Source organism: Juglans microcarpa x Juglans regia, chromosome 6D, assembly GCF_004785595.1.
Source record: "Juglans microcarpa x Juglans regia isolate MS1-56 chromosome 6D, Jm3101_v1.0, whole genome shotgun sequence".
In the NCBI taxonomy this organism is placed as follows: Eukaryota; Viridiplantae; Streptophyta; class Magnoliopsida; order Fagales; family Juglandaceae; genus Juglans; species Juglans microcarpa x Juglans regia.
Genome location: NC_054604.1, coordinates 14,505,581 through 14,530,050, shown reverse-complemented (window position 1 = coordinate 14,530,050; position 24,470 = coordinate 14,505,581). Strand labels below are relative to the sequence as shown.

General features: G+C 39.4%; 1 protein-coding gene and 1 long non-coding RNA gene across 5 annotated transcripts in view; one reads left to right on the top strand and one right to left on the bottom strand.

Moving 5' to 3' along the window:
• The window catches only part of LOC121234642 (DNA repair protein recA homolog 1, chloroplastic), a 29,527-nt gene that overhangs the window by 2,432 nt on the left and 2,625 nt on the right, over positions 1-24,470 (top strand). The window contains exons 2-12 of one of the 4 annotated variants that reach the window (XM_041130667.1): positions 2,852-2,943; positions 3,112-3,187; positions 7,565-7,627; positions 7,757-7,886; positions 8,073-8,152; positions 8,235-8,360; positions 8,595-8,699; positions 8,798-8,854; positions 9,596-9,658; positions 9,734-9,810; positions 22,211-22,283. In XM_041130667.1, the coding sequence (XP_040986601.1) occupies positions 2,852-2,943; positions 3,112-3,187; positions 7,565-7,627; positions 7,757-7,886; positions 8,073-8,152; positions 8,235-8,360; positions 8,595-8,699; positions 8,798-8,854; positions 9,596-9,658; positions 9,734-9,810; positions 22,211-22,283 (942 nt within the window). Of the gene's footprint in view, positions 1-2,851; positions 2,944-3,111; positions 3,188-7,564; positions 7,628-7,756; positions 7,887-8,066; positions 8,153-8,234; positions 8,361-8,594; positions 8,700-8,797; positions 8,855-9,595; positions 9,659-9,733; positions 9,811-22,210; positions 22,284-24,470 lie in introns of all 4 variants that reach the window. The other 3 variants (XM_041130666.1, XM_041130668.1, XM_041130669.1) reach the window with 3 other exon arrangements.
• LOC121234643 lies at positions 14,879-19,430 on the bottom strand. The gene is made up of 3 exons (XR_005934431.1): positions 19,308-19,430; positions 16,295-16,299; positions 14,879-15,410 (listed from the first exon to the last, which is right to left on the bottom strand). It is a non-coding gene; the product is annotated as an uncharacterized LOC121234643 (long non-coding RNA).

The following is a 24,470-nucleotide window of genomic DNA, read 5'->3' as shown; positions in this document are numbered from 1 at the left end:
GCCATACGTTTTAATACTTGCCTAACCTCTACCTCATCAAACGACCTTTCAAGTTGTTCCATTGCCTGCGGATCAAGAACATCAAAAGCCAGCTCATCAAGTCTCGGTCTCCACAAAATCTTTTTCAAAAGCAAACTTTCATAGTAATTGACAATGTGATCTGTGATCTCGGTTTGGTTGGATGAGGCCGCCCCATCTATCATCACAGTGAGAGGACTTCTTGTTGCCTCCGTGTCAGCCTCACAACCCCTCACCTCTGTTAGATCCTTCTCCAGGTCCATCATTTCCACCGACGGTACGTTCTGGGATGAAATATCGTCTGTTTGGGCAGATCCGCTGTCGTTTTCTGTCTCAAAAGCCAACCTAGCTTCCCTTATGTCTGACAGCGTCCCCCTCGGCCGAGAGTCAGGCCACCGGCTCGCCTTTCCCCATTGGTCGATTCTGTGTGACCCCGTCCAGTGGGTGTCAGCTGCCGGTAGATTTAGTGCAGCGCCGGAGGAGGACCCAACCTCGAATGTAGATGGGCCCGTTGGTTTGGCCCGCCATGGAAGTAGACGCGGAAGAAAAGTCACTATAGAAGTGCACCCTACACACTTACAGTTACTATCTAGAGAGAGACTTATGAACCACAATTATGCTTCCCAAAAGTTATCTTGATTACGATCTGCCAACTACATCTGATTACAACATACCATCAAGAAAATAGAATGATGATATCACTCTCAAATTTTAGACCCAGTTCACCCATCAAAATAGGTTGAGTCACTTCGAAAAGGCGGTTTTATAGGGCTAGAATGGAGACCTTTATAATAGTCTTTTGAGGAAGAGGTGAACTCCGGGATTGCATAGCTCACAGTATCCAATTAGCATTTTATATGATGTGCATGCCAGATTTATATTAAAGATTGCCTGATTCGCGTACCATATAGATCAAAACTGCTTTTTGGTGGAGTTAGAGATGCTTAGGTCGTTCTGTTGATGTGATATTCATATTCATAATTTCCTTGTGAATCTACTAGCTGCACTGCAAGAAACATTTCCACCTCGACTCATGCACTGGAGATTTTTTTTAAAGACTAAAACTTACTCATAGGCTGTGGTCCTTTGATTCTTATTGTCATTGGATCTGTTGCTGCACCTAATCTGAGCTTTTGACTATCATCATACCTGACATATCCCAATTAGGCTGTCAAGGGAGTAAAGAACACCTCATAAAGCAATGTTTCTTAGGGTTTCACCATAGGTCTATTTCCTATCAGACTAAAAATGAACAAGCTGGGCTGAACCTTTTTATTTTTCTCATTCCTTGCCGCTTATTAGGTTTATTGTTGTGCTATGATATTTAAGATATTCAAAGAGAACCTGGTGAAATTAGATATTGGTTCTGTTCTACAATGGCATAGTCTGCTGGAATTAAATATTGCAATGTGAGCCGATCTGCAACACAAGAAACAAACCCAGTTAATGCATGAATTGGAAAATTTTATTACACTGGGTTACTAGCATGCCATGTTCCATTGAACAAACCCAGTTAATGCATGAATTGGAAAATTTTATTACACTGGGTTACTAGTATGCCATGTTCCATTGGTTGCTATTATTTCTTGAAGGATCCTAGTTCTGCTTCTGAGCATTTTGATTTTGAGCTATCCTCAGACCAGATATATAGAAAGTAGGCAGCAAGTGAAGTCTCTTATAAGTAATAAAAAATGTCATTGAAAAATGAAAATGTGTGGCATAAGTACATATGAAGTATACCAGAGGAAGTGTTAAGTATGCATTATGGTAAATATTAGTTCTGGTGAGTTCACGGTTCGTTGATTTTCTTCAAGACAAAAAGTAAGTTCATAATAGTTGATGGCCTTTTGACACCTCTCTGCCGCATTGTAGGATTAACTGTCGTGTGATATTATGAGTACTAAACCAAGTTATAAAATAGATTTACTAGATACTGGTTCTGTTATGGCCCTATGATCTTGATCTTCTTTACTTCTCATGCTGCAATATCATGGAAGGCGGTTTCTATAATTTGATATTTCTTACATGGCTTACTTTTTATCTTCTAGTTTTGTAGTTATTAGTGCCTAAAGCATGGTTTTGACTTTGCGGTTTATGTTAGTACAGTGTAAAACTCGATATCAGTAGATGATTGGATTTCTTTCTCTTTTTTATATTGGTGGTTAGGACATTTAACAAGTTTGATTCATATTCTCGAATGTCCAAAAATTTGTATTTGTGAACCTTTCATTTGATTAGAGCAGACAGTGTGAGGACAGAATCAAGACATATACTATCTTTTAGACAAATTGGGGGCTTGGTGTGCTTGTTGTTTGATGGATGAAAGATGGGTTACTTAGTTAAGCATTATAGAATGAATAATTTTGTCACTGTAAAGGTCTTATATTTTAAAACCTCTAAAGATTAACTATTCTGCTGGATCCTGCACTTCACCTTGACAAGGCACTACACGAAGATTTGGCTAGCAGACACTTGCAACTGGTGGGAAATAATTTTGAGAACACAATTGAATCCCACACTTGCAGAGGTACCTGCACCTAACGTCCACAAGTCTGAGTATTATAGTACTGCTATACTGAAATTATAATATGATTATTTCCCATATTTGAGAATTTATGCTCTGCATTTAGGGATTTCGAAATCTATTTCTTGCTTTGGTTTATGTTTTATAATGGAATGTGTTCTGATTTGAGCCTTCTTATTTGCTTTAACACAAACTTTGTAGTTGAGGACTTTGACCATGAACCAAAAATTACTTTTAGGATGCTAAACGGCGTCATGATTCACTGGGCCATAAATAAGGTAGATCTAACATTGTTACTTTTTTCCCCAGCAAAAAGCACTGGAAGCAGCAATGAATGATATAAATAACTCATTTGGAAAAGGAAGCGTTACAAGATTAGGCAGTGCTGGTGGCGCGTTGGTGTATGTATTTCTCCTGCCACTAAAATTTAGTTTAGATCCTTTCTTTGACACTTTTTTTTTTTTTTTTTGTTTTTGTGGGGTTAAACTTCTGGAAGTAGCTTTGTGGTTGCACCAGGTCCACTTGTAGGATTTTGATCGTATGAGCTCTGTAATGTTTGTCCATTGCAGTGAAACATTTCCCAGTGGCTGTTTGACTTTAGACTTTGCCTTAGGGGGCGGCCTTCCAAAGGGGAGAATTGTAGAGGTATTACCTCTTTGCATTACTCATGCTTCGTCACTCATTTCCTCTTCACATTTGCATGGGTCAAACATGCTTTGCTTCCAATAAGAAACTGGTTTGTTTAAACATGCTTTGCTTCTTGGCTGTTTAGATGTTTCTTTGATTTGTTTAGTACAATATCCTGCATGCCTGTTCACCTGTTGAACAGGGTGGTAAGAGAAACTATTCTTCAACTGCAATTATGTATTTGGATAATTTAATCCTTTTTGATAGAGAGCAGTCACCAATAGGGTGCACACATTATGTTGACAGACTTCTTTATAAGGACAGCTGCTTTTTTTTTTTTTTTTTCCTTCTCTTTCTCCCCTTTATTGACAAGCTACTTGACTACCTGACTACTCAATCTTCTTTTATGTTTACTTTGTGGGACCTTTCTTCTTGAGCTGTAAAACAATTTATCCTATTTGAACACTAGCATACCACAGGTCCCACCAAACTAAATCCTTACCATTATCACTTACTTTAAAGGATATGCAGTGCAGGAAAGAGTCCCATCTATTCCTAATTATCTTCCACAAAACTGAACCATGAGGACACTCTATATTAATATTTTGCCTCCTTCTCCTTCTCCTTCTCCCTCCCCCTTTCCCCATCCCCCTCCTCTTTCCTTCCTTGGTTGAGTGATGGTATTATTATGCTTTTGTTACAATTATATAAAAGAGAAGTTAATTTGATTTATACATTCTAAATAAGTTCTATTGTTTATACATCTCTTATATTTTTTTTTGGTTTTTGTATATATCATATAACCAAAAATAAGCACATGTATATTGAAATTATTTCTCATTAATTATAAAATTTCATTACTTATTAAGAAAATGAACTTGCAGAATTAGCCATTAAAAATATATACGGCCAAAATGAAAATTGTAAACAATTGGATAATTGACAAGATGGGTGGCATTCTTACAAAATTATTCCATGATGGTCATGCCATTATTTTTGTTCAAGTAGTCCATATAATAGTTTCGTAAATTATATATTTATATGTTGCTTCATTAATATTCTCATGATGTTGTATCTTATCAAAACAAAAATATTCTCTAATGTTGTATTCTAGTTTTTTAAGACAATTTCCATGTGTCTTTTTTATTATTTATTTTTATTTTTATTTTTTATCTTGTATCATTATTAGTGCCGTTGGTTACCGGTCCTCCAATTTGAACATGAAACCACACCATCCCTCAAACGATACTTAAGTTGCCTGTGCTTCCACTAAACAAGAAGTCCCACTGAAGTTTTTCTAATCTCTTTGCAACTGAATTAGAAATAGAGAAAGGATATGAAGTTATAATGCCCCAAGGGAGGCTCAAGTGTGATGCTCCTGACCCCCTGCTTGTGTTTTGATGTGTAGTCGAGATGTCGGGATATGTAACATTGGGTTACACACCCCATACGTTCATGACAGTAATATGCATTTATCTAGCATGTTGCTAATGGTATGAACAGTTTGCAGCAGATAAGTAATCAGTCTAAGAAACTTAGTACCAGAGAAAATTTTTAAACCTCATAATACTGTTTCAGTAACATCTCCACAAGTCACAATTACATCCATAAGTACCATGTATCATTACATGTCCATGAAATCATTCAGAAATTTAAATAATTGTTCTCTCCATCGAGGTAAATAAAACAAGAAAGTAAATGACTAATAAAGTAATAAGTGGTCCACTAACTAATGACCATGGCACCCTCTTCACTCATCCTCATGCGGCTGGACGTCTTGCTCAAACCCTCCCTCATCAAACTGGTTTGCAAAATCTACGGTTTTGATGATTGGCGCCTTAGTGTGAGACTACCATAGTGAGATTATAAAATCTCGGCAAGTTAACCTTGAGACCATGCTCCTGATGAAATGGAATGACAAATGTTTACTTAAATAAGTAAATGCATGAGAATGAAATGCAACTAATGAGACTCTTTCTCCAAATTCCTTGACATATCTATTTCCAAAATTTCCTGCTTCGTTCTTTATTAATCGTATGCCACAACTTTCCCTAAAGATCCTTGTGCACATCCACCCATACCATAAGGCCAATTTTAGAGCTTGATCGTTCACATGACTTCTTATTTATCTTTATAATGTGTGTGAACATGTTGACTTCATGACTTTCATGACATGTCATGCTCATATGCATGGCATATCATTAAAAAGATGGCATTGTGACATAAGCTTTACATGGCATAAGCATTGCATAACATAATCTAAGCATTTCATAACATAACATAAGCATTACATGGCATATGTATGATTTTCATGACATAGCATCCATTCTAACAACAACCCAATCAGCATAACATACAGAATTTCATTCATAAGCATATTGTCGTAATTCGTCGAGGGTTCATGAAAAGGGGCTAACCTTGAATTGGCTCATACATAGCATAGATGAACAACACTTTTTCATGTAGAACAAAATAATTACAGCACATTAAGATTATGATCATGGTACTTACCTCTTAGTGCTACTTCCAAAATCTCACTTCTCAGTTCATCACCTATATGAAGCACTAAACATTACAAAATTTATAGCAAAGCATGTCGTAGCATTCTATTTAGTTAAATGCATACTAGGGTGAATAATTTAATAACTATTCTGTTATATACTAAAATTAATAAATACTAATATCATATAATTATTTAAGTACCAATTACAACTCAGTAGTGTAATTAGGCTTTAAGCAATCACATTCAAAACGTTTAAAAATAAAATCAGAACCCTTAATAGTATACTGCTGTAAATTGGTTTGTAAAAATTAATACGTAATAGCATAATTTAAACTCCTAAGCATTTTCTAAAAAATAAAGTTTTTGGTTAATATTTGCTCAAGTAAAACCAAGCCCAAGTAAAACAATATACAAGGGTTTTCTGTAAAATACAACCAGGCCCAACCCAATTTAAAAACACAAGTCCCATTTAAAACCCAAGCCCAGCCTAACAACAACATCACGCCCCACAAGAAATCAGCCTAACTAAGGGCTGGTTTGGATTCAGAGATGAGATGAGATGGTTTTAGATGAAAGATGAAAGTTGAAAAAAATATTGTTAGAATATTATTTTTTAATATTATTATTGTTTTGAGATTTGAAAAAGTTGAATTTTTTATTATATTTTGTGGGAATTTGAGAAGGTTGTAATGATGAGATGAAACACTTTCCGAATCCAAATGGGGCCTAAAAGGCATTTTGGGAAATACTCATAAACAGGCAGGGACTTTTTGGGAAGGCAGGAAACAAAAGCATGCAGCTAGATTGAAAGGAAACACATTCACTGGAGAAGGGCTGTGCGACAGACTCACCAAGAGGGAGGGAGACACACGATGGAGATGGCTGAGGCGAGAACCACATCGGCGGAGTTTCGAGGGGGGAGGAGCAAATTGTAAACATGAGAGAAGGTCGCGCGTCTGAACTCAGGTGGCTGGGTTGGTGGTTTCTGTGGCTACCAAGTGGTGTTCCGCCTTTCCTGTCGGCGTGCTCTGTGATGGTCCCGGTGAGGGTTTCCAGCGGGATGGGCTTCTTGGCTTGCTGAAGGAATGCTATGGTGGCTCTTGTTTGATGTTTACTGCTGGTTGAGGATGAAAAGAAAGGATAGGGTTGCTGTACTTTTGGGTTTGCTGTGAGAATGGGTTTGGCTGTGACAGTAATCGCTGCGGCTCTTATTGGGAAGGTTTAGGAAACAGAGGGAATATAAGAGGGTTTAGCCGTGTAACCATTGGGAAACTTCAACTAGGGAGAATCTTTCCTTGAGAGAATAGAGGTGTGAGGGAGGAGAATCTCACTCAAATAAAATCACTATCTAATTAATAGGTTTTTCAATAATAATAAAGATACTAATAATTATAATAATAATAATCTAGTCCCTAAATTAGAACCATATGTTACAGGAGTATTTGTGGTAAAAAGTAGCACATGTATTTTTAACTTTTAGGGGCAGTATATTGGAATGCATATACCAAAGTATCAACTTGTATGTGATAAAGATAGGCATGACTTATGAAGAAAGTTTGTATAGTTAATAATTCTTCTTTCACAATACATAAGATAGGTTAAAACATCTTCACTGTCTGAGTTGTTATACTGTACCTGTGTTAGTCTTTTTAGATTCATGCTATGATTCGCATAGACTGCTCTTGAATCAACAGAATCCTGTACAATACAATATTCTACAGACTATACGAAAGTTATATAAGCACCTGAATCTGGTTGGGATATGCAAAAGAGAAGGAAACAAAACAAAACAAAATTGAGTGTGCTACTTAATTTGCTCTACTCCTATCATGATTTGTGGTGGGTCCTTGAGAGATTGGATAACTTGTATAATCTGCCATATTTCTTTCCAGATATATGGCCCTGAAAGTAGTGGAAAAACCACTTTGGCACTCCATGCAATTGCAGAAGTGCAGGTATTGTTTCTTTCTGAACTTCACTTCTGAATTTTTATTTCCTTCAGCATATGAGGCACTTCATATTAAATGTTGTATGTGATAATGTGATGAGTCCAGTGCAAAGCTTTTCATTTCCATAATGTGTAGAACCTGGGAGGAAATGCAATGCTTGTTGATGCGGAGCATGCTTTTGATCCAGCATATTCTAAAGCTTTGGGAGTGGATGTAGAGAATTTGATTGTCTGTCAACCTGATCATGGCGAGATGGCACTTGAGAGTAATATATTCTCTGTCTATGTGGTTTGATAATCGATCTGATCATTCTGGCACTCTTAAATATGGAACCTCCAATGTTACTTATTAAAAAAAAAAAAAAAATATGGAACCAGTAATGTTTATAGAATTCATTACACTTGTGCCTGATATATATGTTGACTTCTCAAGTTTCTCATCTCAGTTGCAGATCGTATGTGCAGATCTGGTGCCATAGATCTTATCTGTGTTGATTCTGTCTCGGCTCTCACTCCACGGGCAGAGATTGAAGTAGGCTATCATCTCCTTCTGCTCTTTTAGGCTTTGATCTGACAAGGTTGGCCATGTCTGACTTGTATTCTTCATCATCTAGGGTGAGATTGGGATGCAGCAAATGGGTTTGCAAGCACGTCTTATGAGCCAAGCTTTGCGTAAGATGTCAGGAAATGCCTCGAAAGCTGGTTGTACTCTTATTTTTTTGAATCAAATAAGACATAAGGTACTTCTTTTGTTTAGTTATAATTTACAAGTTTGCTTTTTCCTCTATATATGGTAGATTATTTCTGTTATTACATTAGCACGCCAAACTCCAATTGACTGAATTGTGTCTCAGCTCTTGCTTATGTATTAATTTACATTGGACCTTTAGTTTTCTGATACAATATTCTTTTGTTGAAGTCAAATTATTTCTCGTTCCAGAGACTAATATAATTTTTCTTTTGGGGTTTGTAAGATTGGTGTTTACTATGGGAACCCAGAAGTGACAAGTGGAGGAATAGCATTAAAGTTCTTTGCCTCTCTTCGGCTTGAGATACGTCCTACTGGGAAGATAAAGTCTGTAAGCACGACTCCTTAATGATTTCTATGTGAAGAGATCATTTCTTCAAATTTCATCTTTATGGAGCATTCAACATGCATCCGTTTTTTCTGCTTTAGGTTAAAGGAGATGAAGAAATTGGGCTCCGGGTTCGTGTGAGAGTGCAAAAGAGCAAGGTAAAGTAGATCGGACTCAAAATTGTATGAGGATTTTGTATCGAGCTAAAATGAAAAAAAAGAAGAAAATACTGTATAATGTTTCTGAGGTTACCGATAAAAAAAAAAAAAAAAATGTTTCTGATGTTCACTTGTCTTGTTGAATGAGAGAGAGAGAGATGTTCACTTGAATTATAATAATGGATTGTTGCTCCTTTTTGTTTATAGGTTATATGGATTGCTGCCATTACATAAGATGATGAATAACATTTTACTTTTTATCAACCATATTCTATTTCTTGAAGTTCTTCGTACTGAAATTTACACTGCTATATTGAAAAGACCTATAATATGGAAGAATTGGATGACAGTTTTGGTGGCCAATATTTATATCATATTTTGGCTAGATTGCTTTAAATGTCTTGCTGAAGCCAGGGCCCGCTAAGCAAAGCTATTGCTCTCTTGAAAGTTTCATCATCCTTTAAAAATATTGCTTATAAAAAAATCCAAGAAAGATCTTCTCTAAACGGATTGCACCTTTTTAAGTTGACTAATACTTTCCTTGATACTTGACCATGTACTTGAAGGTGCCTGCAGTAATTCTGTTTCTGTGGCTACTTCACGAGCTTTGCCGACATTTAACATATTTATTGAATAAGCTTGTATCTATATTTTTTAATTTGTTTGATATATCATAGTTGGGTGCTTTTGATTGATATCTGCCCATGTTTAAAAAGATCCTCATTTCACTAATTGGTGTAGGTGTCAAGGCCATACAAGCAAGCTGAATTTGAAATAATCTTCGGAGAGGGAGTGGGCAAATCGGTTGGTAACGCAACATTGAACTTTGTTGCCCCCTGAGAGTTGAAATTACACTCTTGACATTGATTTCTCTTGCAGGGTTGCATTTTGGATTGTGCTGAGATGATGGATATTGTGGTGAAGAAGGGCTCTTGGTATAGCTATGGGGACCACAGGTTTGCCTCTGGACTTCTGTTTGCAGCTCCTAGTGGTCATTACTTTCGACCACTTTTGATGGTTCCCTTTTTAGTGCTTGTTTGGTTTTGAGTTTGAGAGCTTGAATCACAAGTAAAAGTTATTTTGAAGAAAAAACAGGAAGTTTGGTGAACTTATAAAATGTGCTTTGAGCACCAAACACTTGAACACAAAACACTTTTTATTTTCAAATCTTCAACTTTTTCATCTAATTATTACCTAATCTTCAACTTTTACTTATAAAAAAAACTGCGAAACAAAACACAAAAAACAATAAACCTTTTTTGAATTTCAGAATAAAAATAATATTGAAAAATTATATTCAAACAATATTTTAACTTTATAATATATTTTTTTTAATTTTCTCTCTCCTTTCCCGAAACCCAATAAAACATCTTTAACTCAAACAATTTCACTACTATTTACAAACAATTTCACTACTATTCACAGATATTTAAAGATATTCTGTGTCCAAACGAGCCTTTAAATTTGCTGGAATTAAAGCATAACTTTTTGACTGCATTACAAAATCCAATCTATACGCAAATCATATAAGCCCTAAATTTCAATGAGGGATGAAGTATTTTCAGGTGAAATACAAAAAAGATATTTGAGTTAGGTTTGAAGTGTTGGCCGGATGGAAAAAGTTGTATTTATCAAAAGTGGGGCGGATTACACTTATTAAGAGTACTCTATCCAACCTTCCTACGTATTACTTATCCTTATTTCCTCTACCTGCTAGCATTGCAACTAGAATAGAGAAGCTTCACCGTGATTTTTTATGGAGTGGCATAGGAGATGAGTTTAAGTTTCATTTAGTGGGATGGGACAAGGTTTGCTCTCCTATGAGGGATGGCGGGCTGGGGGTTTGTAATGTGAGGGCTTTCAACAAGGCATTACTAGGTAAATGGTTGTGGCGCTATAATTATGAGGGGGAAGCTTTATGGAAAGGGGTGATTGACACGAAGTATGGGAGTGAACGGGGGGGCTGGTGTTCTAAAGAGGGCCGGGGGACTTATGGAGTGGGGCTTTGGAAGTACATTCGTAAAGGTTGGTGCTCTTTTGCTAGTAATACTCGGTTGTGCTTGGGGGTGGTAGTAGGATCAGCTTTTGGAAGGATATGTGGGTGGGTGACACGGCTTTGAAGGATGCTTATCCAACAATTTTTAGCATTGCAAGGGATAAGGAAGCCATGGTGGCCGATCTGCGGGTACTTCATCAAGATTCCCAGGAGTGGAACATTAATCTTACTCTGGAGGCTCATGATTGGGAAGTGAATATCTTGGTGGAATTTTTCAATTTGCTGTATAATACTGCTATTGCGGCCACAAATGACGATGCCATGGTATGGAGACTCTCTAGGAGAGGTAAATTCACGGTACGTTCTTTTTATGACTATTACCATGCAACAAAGGCATAATTTCCCTTGGAAGAACGTATGGAGGAGTAAAGCACCAACCAAGGCAGCATTCTTTGTCTGGACAACAGCTTTAGGGAAGATTTTGACCATTGATAACCTCAGAAGACGTGGTTTATGTATCATGGATTGGTGCTGTTTGTGTAGAAATAGTGGTGAAACGGCGGACCATCTACTTTTACATTGTGAGTTTGCTAGAGGTATCTGGAATTATTTTTTCAGCAAATTGGGAGTCGCATGGGTAATGCCAGGCAGGGTGGTTGAACTTCTAGCATGTTGGAGAGGGATCACTGGGACATCACAGATTGCAGCTGTATGGAAGATGGCCCTATTTGTATTTTTTGGTGTATTTGGAGTGAACGAAATGAGCGACTTTTTGAGGATCATGAACGTTCCTTGGAAGAGTTTCGTAGTTTCTTCTGGAAGACTTTGTTTCTGTGGGCCATTGCTTTAGATTTCAATGGTTCCAACTTCCATGATTTCCTTTTAACTGTTTCTAGTTCCTAAATAGGTGTGTCTTTGTATACTCCTAGTGTACTTGGGCTCTGCCTATTTTTCTATCAATGAATTACTTATTACCTATCAAAAAAAAGGTTTGAAGTGTAATATGGAATGCAGATTATATTCTCTAGGAACTTGGTGGGGTTGAGTAGTTATTTCTTTGAGAAGTGAAAAGTTAAAGAGTGGTGGGATTGAGTGTCACTATTACTCTAAGTATACTTATATAAAAAAAAAAAAAAAACTATTACTCTTTTTATAAGTAAAACAGATTTTATTAATATGAAAAATAGGCATAACTCAAGTACTGAAAATACACCTAATTAGGAACTAGGGGTAGATAATTTTTTTATTTTAATTTTTTTTTGATTGGCAATCAAAGTATTTTATCCATAAAAGTAGGCAAAACCCAAGTATAGAGGGGTATACATGAGAAATACCTAACTAGAGTTTACAACTGATAGTAAAAAGTTATGGACACTTAGTCCGTTACAAACAATAGCCCCCACTCATGAGAACAATGTTTTAAAGAAAAAGACTTTCAGCTCTTCCATTGTCTTCTTGCAGTTTTCGAAGCTTCTATCGTTTTGTTCCCACCATATACACCAACACATTGCAAATAGAGACCATTTTTCAGATTGTTGCGACTTGTGAATTCTCTCGGAGACCTCTCCAGCTAGCTAGAAAATCCACCAATATAAAAAGCATGCCCACGATACGCCGAGTCTTGTAAAAAAATAGTCCCACAAGGTCTTCGTCACCTCACAGTGTAGAAACATATAGTCTACTGATTCACCATCTTTCTTACACATGTAACACCAGTCCAACACCATTATCCGACGTTTCCTTAAGTTATCTATGGTGAGAATTTTGCCCAATGCTACTGTTCAAACGAAAAAGGCGGTTTTGGAAGGAACTTTCGTCTGTCAAATGCTCTTCCATGGAAATGTGGGCATGCCTAGACTCATTAAAACTCTGTGGAGTGATCTGATAGTGAATTTACCTTTCGTGGAAGGGTTCCAAATTGTCTGATCCATGGTACCCCTGGTCATACGTATACGGAATATAGTGCTGCATAGAACTCTGTAATCTCCTCCAACTCCCAGTCTTAAGCTGCCCTATTGAAATCAACATTCCATTGAGGGTAGCCACTAGAAAAAAGCAAGTGGTCTGCTATCGCTCCATCCTTCACTCGTGCAAGCCCAAATATGGTAGGGAAAGTGTCTTGAAGACTTCGTTCATCACACCAGTTGTCATACCAAAATCTGACACAAGAGCCGTCACTCACTACAATGTGTATGTCTCAGGAAGAACTCCCAACTTTTCCTTGTGTATTTCCATAGACCCACTCCATATGGGCCACGTACCTCATTCGAACACCAACCACCCCATGTCTCCCCAACCTGTGCATCTATAACAGTCTTCCACAAGGCCCCGCTTTCGTGTTAATACCGCCACAACCATTTACCCAATGGAGCTTGGTTGAGCTTAATCAAGTTGTGAATCCCCAGTCCACCCCCAGAAATTGGAGTACAAACCATTGACCAGTTAACCAAATGGAACTTGAACTCATCCCCCAAACCACTCCACAAAAAGTCGCGTTGTAGCTTCTCAATACATTTGGCAACCTTTGCTGGTAGTGGGAGCAAGGACAAAAAATAAGTGAGTAAGTTGGAAAGAGTGGTTTTAATTAAGGTGAGCCTACCACTTTTAAAGAAATACATCCTCTTCGAAGATGCCAGTCTGCGTTCCACTTTCACAATCTCTACATTCCAAATTTGCTCTAATTTAAAGATAGCACCCAAAGGTAAGCCAAGATACTTTAGGGGTAGAGAAAATACCTTACATCCCAAGAGGGAGGCTAGAGCTGCTGCTTCGGGAACAGTCCCTACCTGTACTAGTTCAGACTTTGAGAGGTTAACTTTCAAACCTGAGACAACTTCAAAGCAGAGAAGTAGAGCCCTCGTAGATTGGATATACCTGAGATTTGCTCCGTAGAATATGAGAGTATCATCTGCAAACAATAGATGAGAAACATTAATAAAGCCATAATTACCATTCCCCACTGAAAAACCATAAAGAAACCCACCTTCCATGAGGGCCACAATCATCAGACTGAGAGCTTCCATGACAAATAAAAAGAGTAAGAGAGAGAGCGGATTCCCCTGTCTCAAGCCACGCGAGGAGTCAAAAAACCCACTGGTGAACCATTCACTAATATAGAAAAGCGAATTGTTGAGATGTCAAATTTTACCCAATTCAACCATTTCTCACCAAAACCTCATTTTGTTAGATAAAGTAAGAACTTCCAATTTACATGATCATAAGCTTTTTCCATATGTAGTTTGCAAAGTAACCCGGTTCTCGAGATTTGAGTCGTCCATCCAACACTTCATTAGCAATTAAGACCGAATCCAGGATTTGTTTGCCTTTGAAAAATGTATTTTGCAATTTCGAGATTAACTTTTCCACCACTGTACTCAATTGGTTCGCGAGCACCTTGGATAGAATCTTGTAAACCCCATTCACGAGGCTAATGGGACGATAGTCTCGAACATCCACTGATCTCCCTTTTTTGGGAAAAAATGCTAAAAAGGTAGCATTTAGACTTCTTTCAAAACTAGCATTACTATGGAATTCTTGAAATAGCTGCATAAGGTTGCCCTTAACACTTCCCAACAGGTTTGGAAAAAGCCCATTGTTAAACCATCAGGGCCTGGGGCCTTGTCACTAGCCATACCTTGAACGACTTTACGTACTTATTCCTCTTCAAAAGGCCTCTCAAGCCACCCTGCACGCTGTGGATCTAGTATAGAAAAAGTCAAACCACCTATTGTCAGTCTCCATGGTTATTGTTTGGCTAGTAGATGTTCATAATATTGTGCAATGTGGTTCTTGATAATTGACTGATCTAAAGATACTGCTTCATCTATCATCAACATATCAATAGCATTGTTCCTCTAGAGCAAATTAGCCACCGTATGGAAGAACTTTGTGCACTTGTCTCCCTCCTTGAGCCATAGTGCCCTTGATTTCTGTCTCCAAGGGATCTCTTCCATCAGTATGACTCTTTCAAGCTCTGTAACTATTTGACTCTTGCGAGTTGTTTCAAATTCAGAAAGAGTTCTAGCCTCCTCCTTACCCTCCAAACCCTGTAGCTCCTCTAGAAGGGAGCGTCGTTGTAGACCTACATTGCCAAAGACTTGTTCATTCCATTACTTCAAATCTTGTTTCAGCGCTTTTAGCTTTTTCGCGATTATGAAGCTTGGAGAGCCTTGGAAATCATGAGAAGACCACCATTGTCGTACCCTGTCTACAAAACCGTCAGTCTTAAGCCACATATTTTTGAATTTAAAATACCTTCTGCCTCCTTGGATGCCTCCATAGTCTAAAAGGATGGGGAAGTGGTCTGAGCATACCCTAGGTAATCTTCTCTGAGTTACCTCTGGAAAATGTAACTCCCATTTTGGAGTTAGCAAAAATCTATCAATTCTCGACCAGGATGGAAGTTCACGAGTGTTAGACCAAGTATACGAACCTCCCGTTAGCGGAATATCCATAAGTGCCTGTTCTGAAATGATGTCAGAAAAATCCCTCATAGTAGGTGTGATGTGGGATAAACCTGATCTCTCACTCGGGAAACGAGAGACATTCAAGTCACCCCCCCTATGCAACTTGGTAACTCCCACCAACTAAGAAGTCCCTCCAGTTCTTCCCACAATGACTTTCTTTCTGCATCAGTATTAGGGCCGTAGACTCCTGCAAAAGCCCATTGGAAACCATCCTCTACATTTTCAAAGGAGCATGCCACAGTGAATTCGCCTACACATTTCTCTAACCATTCTACCACCCTTTCTATCGAACATAATAAGAACACCCCCGGATGCTCCTTTAGAAGGCAGATACAACCATCCAACATGATGTTCCCTCCACAAACTTCGAACTATTTTCCTTGTAATAAATTCTAGCTTCATCTCTTGCAAACCAATCATATCACCTTGCCATTGATGAAGTAAATTTTTAACTTGGAGCTGTTTGTTGTACTCATTCAGCCCCCTTACGCTCCAAGATATTGTTTTTGGCTTCATATAGGATTCATTGTTACCCGTCCCTTGAGACGCCCTCGGCTAGAGCTCCTCTCCACTCCATCATCATTCATAGCCCATGTTAGCCTTTTGAGTTCTCTTTCTTTTTTGTCCAAATTAATGGAAAGATCTGCTATAGATTGCGCACCTCCAGCTTCAATAGCTTTAAGTAACGCCAAAAATTCCTCCTCAAAACCCTCACATGTTATCCCCACACAATGCTTGATCTCTATGGCTTTCTTAATTACCCAATCTAACACCCTTGGATGAAACGAGTTCAATGGAGTAGGTTTTGCCCCCTCAATAGAGGACCTATCCCTTTTGGCGTCCACCCGCCATTCAACTATCATCACCTCTCCCCTTGTAGCCTCGAAAACAACCATAGCCCTGTCTAGTGCACTGTAACACCCCATTCCCGAAAAGACATTTTAGAATTTTCGAGGAGCCAGTGTGCTACTACTAAACTTGAACTTAAAACTTTTTTTCTTTTTAACAATGCACCAGATGCGAAAAATTTCCATAAAATAATAAACTTCAATAAATACTGAAAATCCAAAATAAGGTCTGCGGAAGCACTTATGAAAAATAAGGAAGTCTCATGTGCTTATCAAAATAATTTATTTAAAACTTAGAACCATAAAAATAATCATAACATAATCTGTCTAGGCCTCTGTCTCGCCTCCCTGGGTCAAGTTCTGTCCTGCAGTCTCGTCTTCATAAATGTCATCACCTGGGGTGGTTTAAAAAAAAAAAACATAAAAACAAACTAAAATGAGTCGAATACTCAATAAGCAACACATCATACAGTAAACATAATAAACATAAGGTTTCTTAAAAAGCGTGCATATTCATAAATACATTCATAAATAACATGACATAAACATTAACTTATCTTTCACTTGTCATAGGCCGTTACCCACTGTTGACCCCCGTGAGTTAGGGTTAGCGAATCTAAATAGATTCCGATTCTGCCCGTGGCCGCGGGTTGTGGAATCCATACATAAGGAAGACAATACTGGGTGCACTACCAGCATGCACGACCTGGCAATGCAATATGCCCATAACATAGGTACCGTTTTCATATCATAACATAGGCCGTTACATATTTTATCAAATCATATTTGCATACTTGACATTTCATAGATTTCAAAAGAAATCACATACATATCATATCATAGATTTCAAAAGAAATCACATACATACTTGTCATATCGTATCATAGATTTCAAACGAAATCGCATTCTTTCATAAACGTCATGATACATGTTTCATCGCATAAAATCATGATTTTTCATAAATATTTTACGAAATAACTCTCTCATAAAATCATGCATTTCCTAAATAATTTTATGAATAATCTTTCACATAAAATCATGCATTTTATAAATAATTTCATGAATAGTCTTTCACATAAAATCATGACTTCTTCATAATTTTATCATATTTTGGGTACGTAAAAAGAGGCTTCCAATAAAGGGCCTACATACATAATATCTTTTATAAAAAGACAAACAGCTCACTGTACATACGAGTAAGGATATGATCATGCTACTTACCTCGTAGCGCTAATCCAATAATTTCCGGGCGCGACTGATTTCCTATAAGATAGACACGTAGCTTACGTAAATTTCTACTTAAAGACATACCTCTTAATTAAACTAGAAATTCCAACTTAATCTATATTTTTCATTAACTTTGGTCTTTCAAACTCTAAAATCACATTGACTCTATAATATTGACATCAATTCTGTATATCTAGAGTTTATACGTCCTACTTAAAATACAACTCTATCACCATGATACAAATCTAATTAACCTCAAGCCCAGCCCACAGCTAAGTCAAATCCAATTTAAAAAAATACAAGTCCATTTAAACATTATTATAATCTGAAATAGTTGCAAATTCTAGCCCATAAAGATATTATCACATGAGCCCAAACAAAAGAATAAGCCCATCCCACCCTTATGGGCCTAAGGCCCACGGCCCAACAGGAACTAAGGTTCTCTCTAGAACCCGAAATCGTGGCACATCCGAAAACAAGAAAAAAACAACAGCGTTTGAGAGAGAGAGAGAGAGAGAGATGGGTCTGCGATGGAGGAGCTCACCGAGGGAGGAGCTGCACGGCACGGCGGCTGGAACCAAAGCGGCGCAACTGGGTTCCTTTGGGCTGGTTAGTGCGACGCCGAGAGAGAGGATGAGTGAGAGAGAACGGAGAAAGATTTTTCACACCACACAACGTGCATGGGGGGTTCGGGTGGTGGCGTTGGGCGTCACTGGGCGGTGAATGCTAGACCTCCGGCGATATCTGTTGCTGCTGAAGGTGGCGTCGCGGCCCACCAGTGGCAGAACATGGCTCTCGGTTTGGGGAAGGATGCTCTGTTTCGATGGGCTAAAACAGAGGAGCTTCAGCTTCCGCTTTCCACTGAAGATGATGATGGTGGCTACTGAGTTTGGGCTGCTTTCGAGGGTGTAGAGGAAGAGCTATGGTTGTTGCGTGATTGTAGTTGTGCGGTGGTCTCGCGTTTGCTCTACGGTGAGTGTTGGTTGTGTTTGGAGGGTGAACGCTAAGTGGTGAACCGGGGGGTCGCCGTGCTGCGGGACTGAACGTGGGGTTGGTTTCGGTTCTGAAAACCCTAGGATAAATCAAAGGCAGTGTGTGTAAGGCTGTGTGTGAGTGTATAAATAAACACAGTGTCGTGCAAGCGGAGGAAACAGATGGAGCCGTGCATGCATTTTATTGATACGTGATTGGAAGACTCACGGTGGAGGGCATTGCGGCTTGCATTCTTTGGTGAGTGAAACGTGTATATGTATATATGTTTGAGAACCTAAAGAAAACCCTAGATAAAAATAAAGGAAGAGACGTGCATGTGCATGTGCATGTGGGTGGATTAGGTTTGGTGCGTGTTTCAAATTCAAAGAAGAAAAAAAATCCGGTAGAGAGGAGTTGTATTATGAAGAGGATTCATGGGTTTGGAGGGAAAATAATAATAATAATGGAGATTTAACTCTAGGTTTATAAAAAAAAATCATCTGATAATTTGCTTTAACTCATAAAAAAATTTTATCTGTAATTTTATTTCTAAATAAAAGATCGGGCCGTTACATGCACCCTTCTCTGAATTACTCAGGCCTCCCACAATGTTTGAGTCAACAGAAATGGGTTTCTCGGCTACCAAACCATTTTCTGACGCCGATATGCCTCCTTGCATGGCATGAAGGTCAGACGATTGCCTAGGTGTCGTCGACTAGAGTTTCTATTGCTTCTTGATGTTCTCCAGCCCTCCAACAAACCTCCCATCATCTACTCTGTAGGGATATGAGATATCTCCTCCACCGGTGCCAACAACCGTTGTGGCAGGATGTGACCTAGAGAGGGCCGACACATCGTTCTGTGTCTTGCTGGTGGATAGTGTCTTTGCAGTCATCGAAATCATCTGCTGCACAGCCTCCTCTGACGTTGAAAGCCCCGCTAACCCTGCTGCAAAGATGGTTGGGAACAGCCCTAGAAGTTGCTGGCAATGAGGTCCCATGCCGGTGATGGCCCAACTAAGGACTTGGAGCCCTTCTGAAAGAAGGGCCCATTTCTTTTCAAGCACCATTTCAGTTTGGGCTGGCTTGGCATGTCCGGCCTGTTTGGATCTTGGCTTTCCCTTTATCGAGCCTTAAGTGCAGTCCATTTCCTTTAGACTTTATCAGCTTAGAACCAGCTGACCGTTGGCCTTGTTCTAGGCCTAGGGCCTGGCCCAACTCCATTTTAGTTGAACAAGTTTCTACAACCTTCATCAATAAAATGATTTCTTCTTTCAAACCATTAAGGATTCCCTGCATCTCCCTTTCCACTGAGGCAGCGCGGAACAAGCTGCCAGCACCCCTTTCAAGTATAGTCCCTCGACCATTCTCTGCCCCCCCCCCCCCCCCCCCCCCCCCCCCCCCCCCCTTTTCCTTTTTGCAGCAGTGCCAAGGAGTGGCCTGAACCACCCATTACATATGAGATTTCCTGCCTCCCCAGCCCCTTTCCTTTGTCTGTTGCTTTGTCCATGGGTGTTGCCGACGTCGGCTTCTTATTTACTAGAACATGCATATACAAAGCATGTTTCATTTCCTTGGAGAGGTATTTCCAAACCCCCCCCCCCCCCCTCCCTTCCCTATCCATACCTTCCGGGATCAACATAGGACCACTACGCCCACTGCCGCCATATTCAGTTACTTCGTACCATCTTGATACGACTTGTAGAAGTTCTTGCTTCCCTCCGATGAGGTGCATTCCTCCACTGGATTGGCTAGCCAGCGGGCACTACTTTGTGAAAAAACCATCTCTTTAGTGGTCTTTCGACTCCTCTTTGTGATACAAAACCAATTCGCCCCCTCTAGTGATAATACAAACACTATTGTCTCTATCCAAAGGTGTTTTATAAAGAGAACCGCTTCTAAGCGGTTGGGCTATAAATTGCACAAAAGCAGCCTTCTATTCAACTGTTGCCACTTAAGGAAATACACTGTAATTTGAATAGGCTCCACCATAGAGAATCAAGAGGAAATACACTGTGATTTCGTGGCCTTCTCTTTCGTCTTCCTCTTCCTCGCTGCCCCTCTTCCTTCTCTTTGCACCGCCCCAATCTTAGTCCAACGCTGACGCCACCATCTCAGTCCTATTGGGTCTTGAACTAAATCCAGGACGATTCATCCCTTCCCACAGAAACCTAGATCCCTCACCCCTCTGCTCTCTGCAAATTCCCTCTCCCCCAGTAATCTTACCCCTCCATATCCACCTTCAACGTCGTGAGTGGCTCTCCCAGATCCACTTTTATTTGATAACAAATAATTTCCATCAAATGAGGCTTATACCTATTCTGATGCCTCTCCTGTACATAATGTTAGCAGGGTTGTTGGTTTTTCAAGTTCTGGGTTTGAAAGAATTTATGCAACCGGCGAATAGCTCATTCCTCAACGCCTCGAAAGCCCAATCCAACCTCTCCAACATCTCCAAAGTGCTCTTATTGTACATGAATAGCGCGTAATACAAATCAAAGCTGTCCTTGGCCATGTTCTCAACCAAATCCAACAAGGCCTCACACCCCTTGGTATTAATCGTTGTGGATTCCAAGTTGAACAGCTCCAAGACCCTCCTAACAGTATGGATAATAAACTGCGACCCCACCGCGTGTTTGTCGTGCTCCTCGCAGCACATCTCCACCATTCTACACCCTTCTCTCGCTAAAATAATGAGGAAATTCTCGCACCGCGAAATCCTTGATTCTTCGTCGCCAATTCGAACATTTTCATAAACAAAGGCAAGAATGAAGAACCATGTTGGACAAGGGATGCAACCAAAGCAACTTAAAAGGGTAACTCCTTTTCGAGATGGGCCACCGAAAGTTGAGAGAGGCTCGCAAAAAATAGTCTTCCGAGAGGATTGATTCCGACGAAAGCTCCGAGAGGTGGGCGAGGGATGGGCGAGCGACTAGTATGGGCTGCGAGGGTGAGAGGGGGACCGAGGGGCTGCAGGGTGAAAGGGGGAGATCTGTGTGAGGGGATCAGGATTTGCGATTTGCTATAGTGTGGCTCCATTGTAGTTTAGATGGGAAATCTACGTTGCATCAAGTTATTGGAGGGCTGCTATTCCGTAGAGTTTGGTCAGACCGTTTATAAGATTTAACTCTTTTATAAAACCCATCTTAAACAAATAACAGTTAGTAGAAATCTTATGGAGTATAGTTCCGACAAAGGTTGCTAGAGCAAATTTCCATTGTAAAAGTGTACGGAGAGAGAAGTATATCCAAAACTTATAACTCTATATTCTTAGGGGTAGATAAATTGAAATGAAAAATAATAAATTGGTTGCAAATGACGTTGATTTAGAAAATTTTGAGGTGGCTCAATAGAAGCAAACAAAATTACTTTGAAAATTATATAAATTCTTTCTTTGCTGTAAGTTTAGTTTTGCTTATCTCTTGTTCTGTGCTAAAGATGTTTTTTTTTCACTATAGTATCCTTGGAGCTTCTTAGAGAGATGAAAAAAATGGATTATTTTAAATAGCTGCATATGATTGGAGTTAACATTTAGCCCGGTTTATATTCGCAATCCATCTCAACCCATCTCAACTCATCTCACTATTATTCATTACTATTCATCAACTTTAACTCACAAATCTCACTACTATTCACAACCCATCTCACTACTATTCACAACTCATTTCAACTCATCTTCAAATCCAAACGACACCTTAATTTGCGTACAATACTGCCCCCATGTTTTGTAGAATGATCATGATTGATCACCAATCAATTCTTCTTATCCGTCTGTTCAGACAAGTTAACTTTATTCTTGGTCTATAAATATTACTGTGGCTTATTGTTGTCTTATGCTTGTGAAAAAGGTTGGGACAGGGGAGAGACAGAGCATTACAGTACTTGAAAGACAATCCTATTCTTCATGATGAAATAGAAAAGGTTAGTATGCATATACATTTAATACTCTGTTGAATCTTATTTGTAACAGAATGGTTCGAATTGTCTTCTCTTTTGAGAAGGTCTTTCATTATATAGGCAAGACTGCCAGGTAAGCTAGCTGATTACATAGAGTGATTCTAGGGAGCTATACATGGTAAGCTAAATCTCCTCTCCTATTTAGGAGAGTATATACAGTCTAGATTAATGAGTCAATTACAGCTATTACTCAGTAGGAATTTATCTATTGACACGGCAAATTTATCGCCTTCTATTGATATCTCCCCTCAAATTGATGCGGGTTATCCATAAGCATCAATTTGTTTGTAAGAAAATTATATCGTTACCATGTGAGAGCCTTGGTGAAAATATTTGTCACTTGAAGATTGCTAGACACATGGGGAAGAGAGATAGTTTGAGTTTCAGATGCCTCACGGATGAAGTGGCAATCAACCTTGATATGTTTAGTGCATTCATGGAAGATGGGCTTGGCTGAAATGTGAATGACACTAGTATTATCTGCATGAAGAGAAGTAGGACCGCATGGAGAAAAACCAAGCTCAACCAATAGCCCGTGGAGCCAATGTATCTCAGCGCAAGCTTGGGTTATAGCCCTATATTCGGACTTAGTAAAGGACTTAGAAACATGGTCCTGTTTCTTGCTTTTCCAAGAAATAAGAGCTGGGCCAAGAAACATACACCTACCCGTAGTAGAACGTCGAGTGTCACTACACCCGGCATAATCAGCATCACTATATGCTACAAGATCAAGTGAAGTACCAGCAAGGTAGAAAAATCCCCACAAAGCTGTGCCCTGGACATATCGGATGATTCATCGAACTGCAGCCATATGGAGGTGCCAGGGAGAAGCCATGAATTGACTAACCTGCTGGACCGCATAAGAGATATCAAGTCTAGTGATTGTAAGATAGACCAAGCTGTCAAGAAGCGTACGATAGGCTGCAGGGTCTGATAACAGGTCACCCTCTTCTTTGTGCAGCTTGAGATTAAGTTTCATGGGAGTATCAAGAGGAGTATAGTCCTGGAGAGCAGCAGCAGCCACCAAGTCCTGGGCATACTTGGGCTGTGACAGAAAGATACCATGTGAACCAGCAATAATCTCTAGACCAAGAAAATACGTGACAGAGCCCAGATCCTTCATTGCCTGAATCAACTTGGCCTCCAGAACCTTCTTTTCCATTGCAGATAGTGTCAACTCGGCCTCCATGGACTCGACCTGTTGTCTGTGCTCAAAGGTTTCTTTGAGAAGGAGAGAGTTGAGGGACTTGAGGCTCTGGAGCTTCTCTGAATGGTCATCCATAGGTTTGGCTCCTCGGTTTTGGCTTCCGTCTTGAGGTTGAGGGGCTGCTTTTTTGTGGTCTTTGGCTTGATGGGTCACTTTTGCTTTAGCCATTAATTTTTTTAAAGCTGTGATAATAGCAAAATGGGATTGGGATTTGAGGGTTATGCTGGAGAGCGATGGCGTTAGGGACGACGCCGACGATGAGTACAAACAACGAAAATAACAAAGACAACAAATGCTAAGTGGAAAAGAACGGGGAAAAGCAGCCAACGGAAGTGGAAAAACAGCAAAAAAAGAAAGATAAATAAGTAACTTATTGGTTGACGAAAGGGGACAACGAAGCTCAAAGGAATGGGAAAAAACTAGGAAAAGAATTGGATGACGAAGCTCAAACGACGGGCTGGGTTTGGGGGACTGAAGCGGGGAAGGAACGGGACAACTTTCTCCCAAATGAGATCCGAAAAAGAAAACTAAGGTGGCACAGTGCCAAATCAGTTTGTGGGAACCCTTTATGTCCGTAGCGGGACTCCATAAAAATGCTATCCATTTAAAACAGAATTGTAAAAAAGTTGTAAAAGAGTTCTCTATCGCTTCTCATTGAAGCCACAAGTTTAGACAAGAATATTGTACATTGAATATAAGGGAGTTCTGTCGACAGGTGTTGTGTTGGTGAGGAGGTTAGTTGATCACTGGTCGAAAGGTTGGCATCGAACTAAAGTTATTGGCAGGTCAACACCTTGAAGTATCTAGGTCTTCCATTGGGGGGCTTCTTTTAATGAAAGTCAATTTGGAGTGGAGTCTTGGAAAAGATTGAACACCTTTTAGCTGGATGGACGTGGCTATATTTATCTAATTTACCAACTTATTTCTTTCTCTTTTGCACCTCC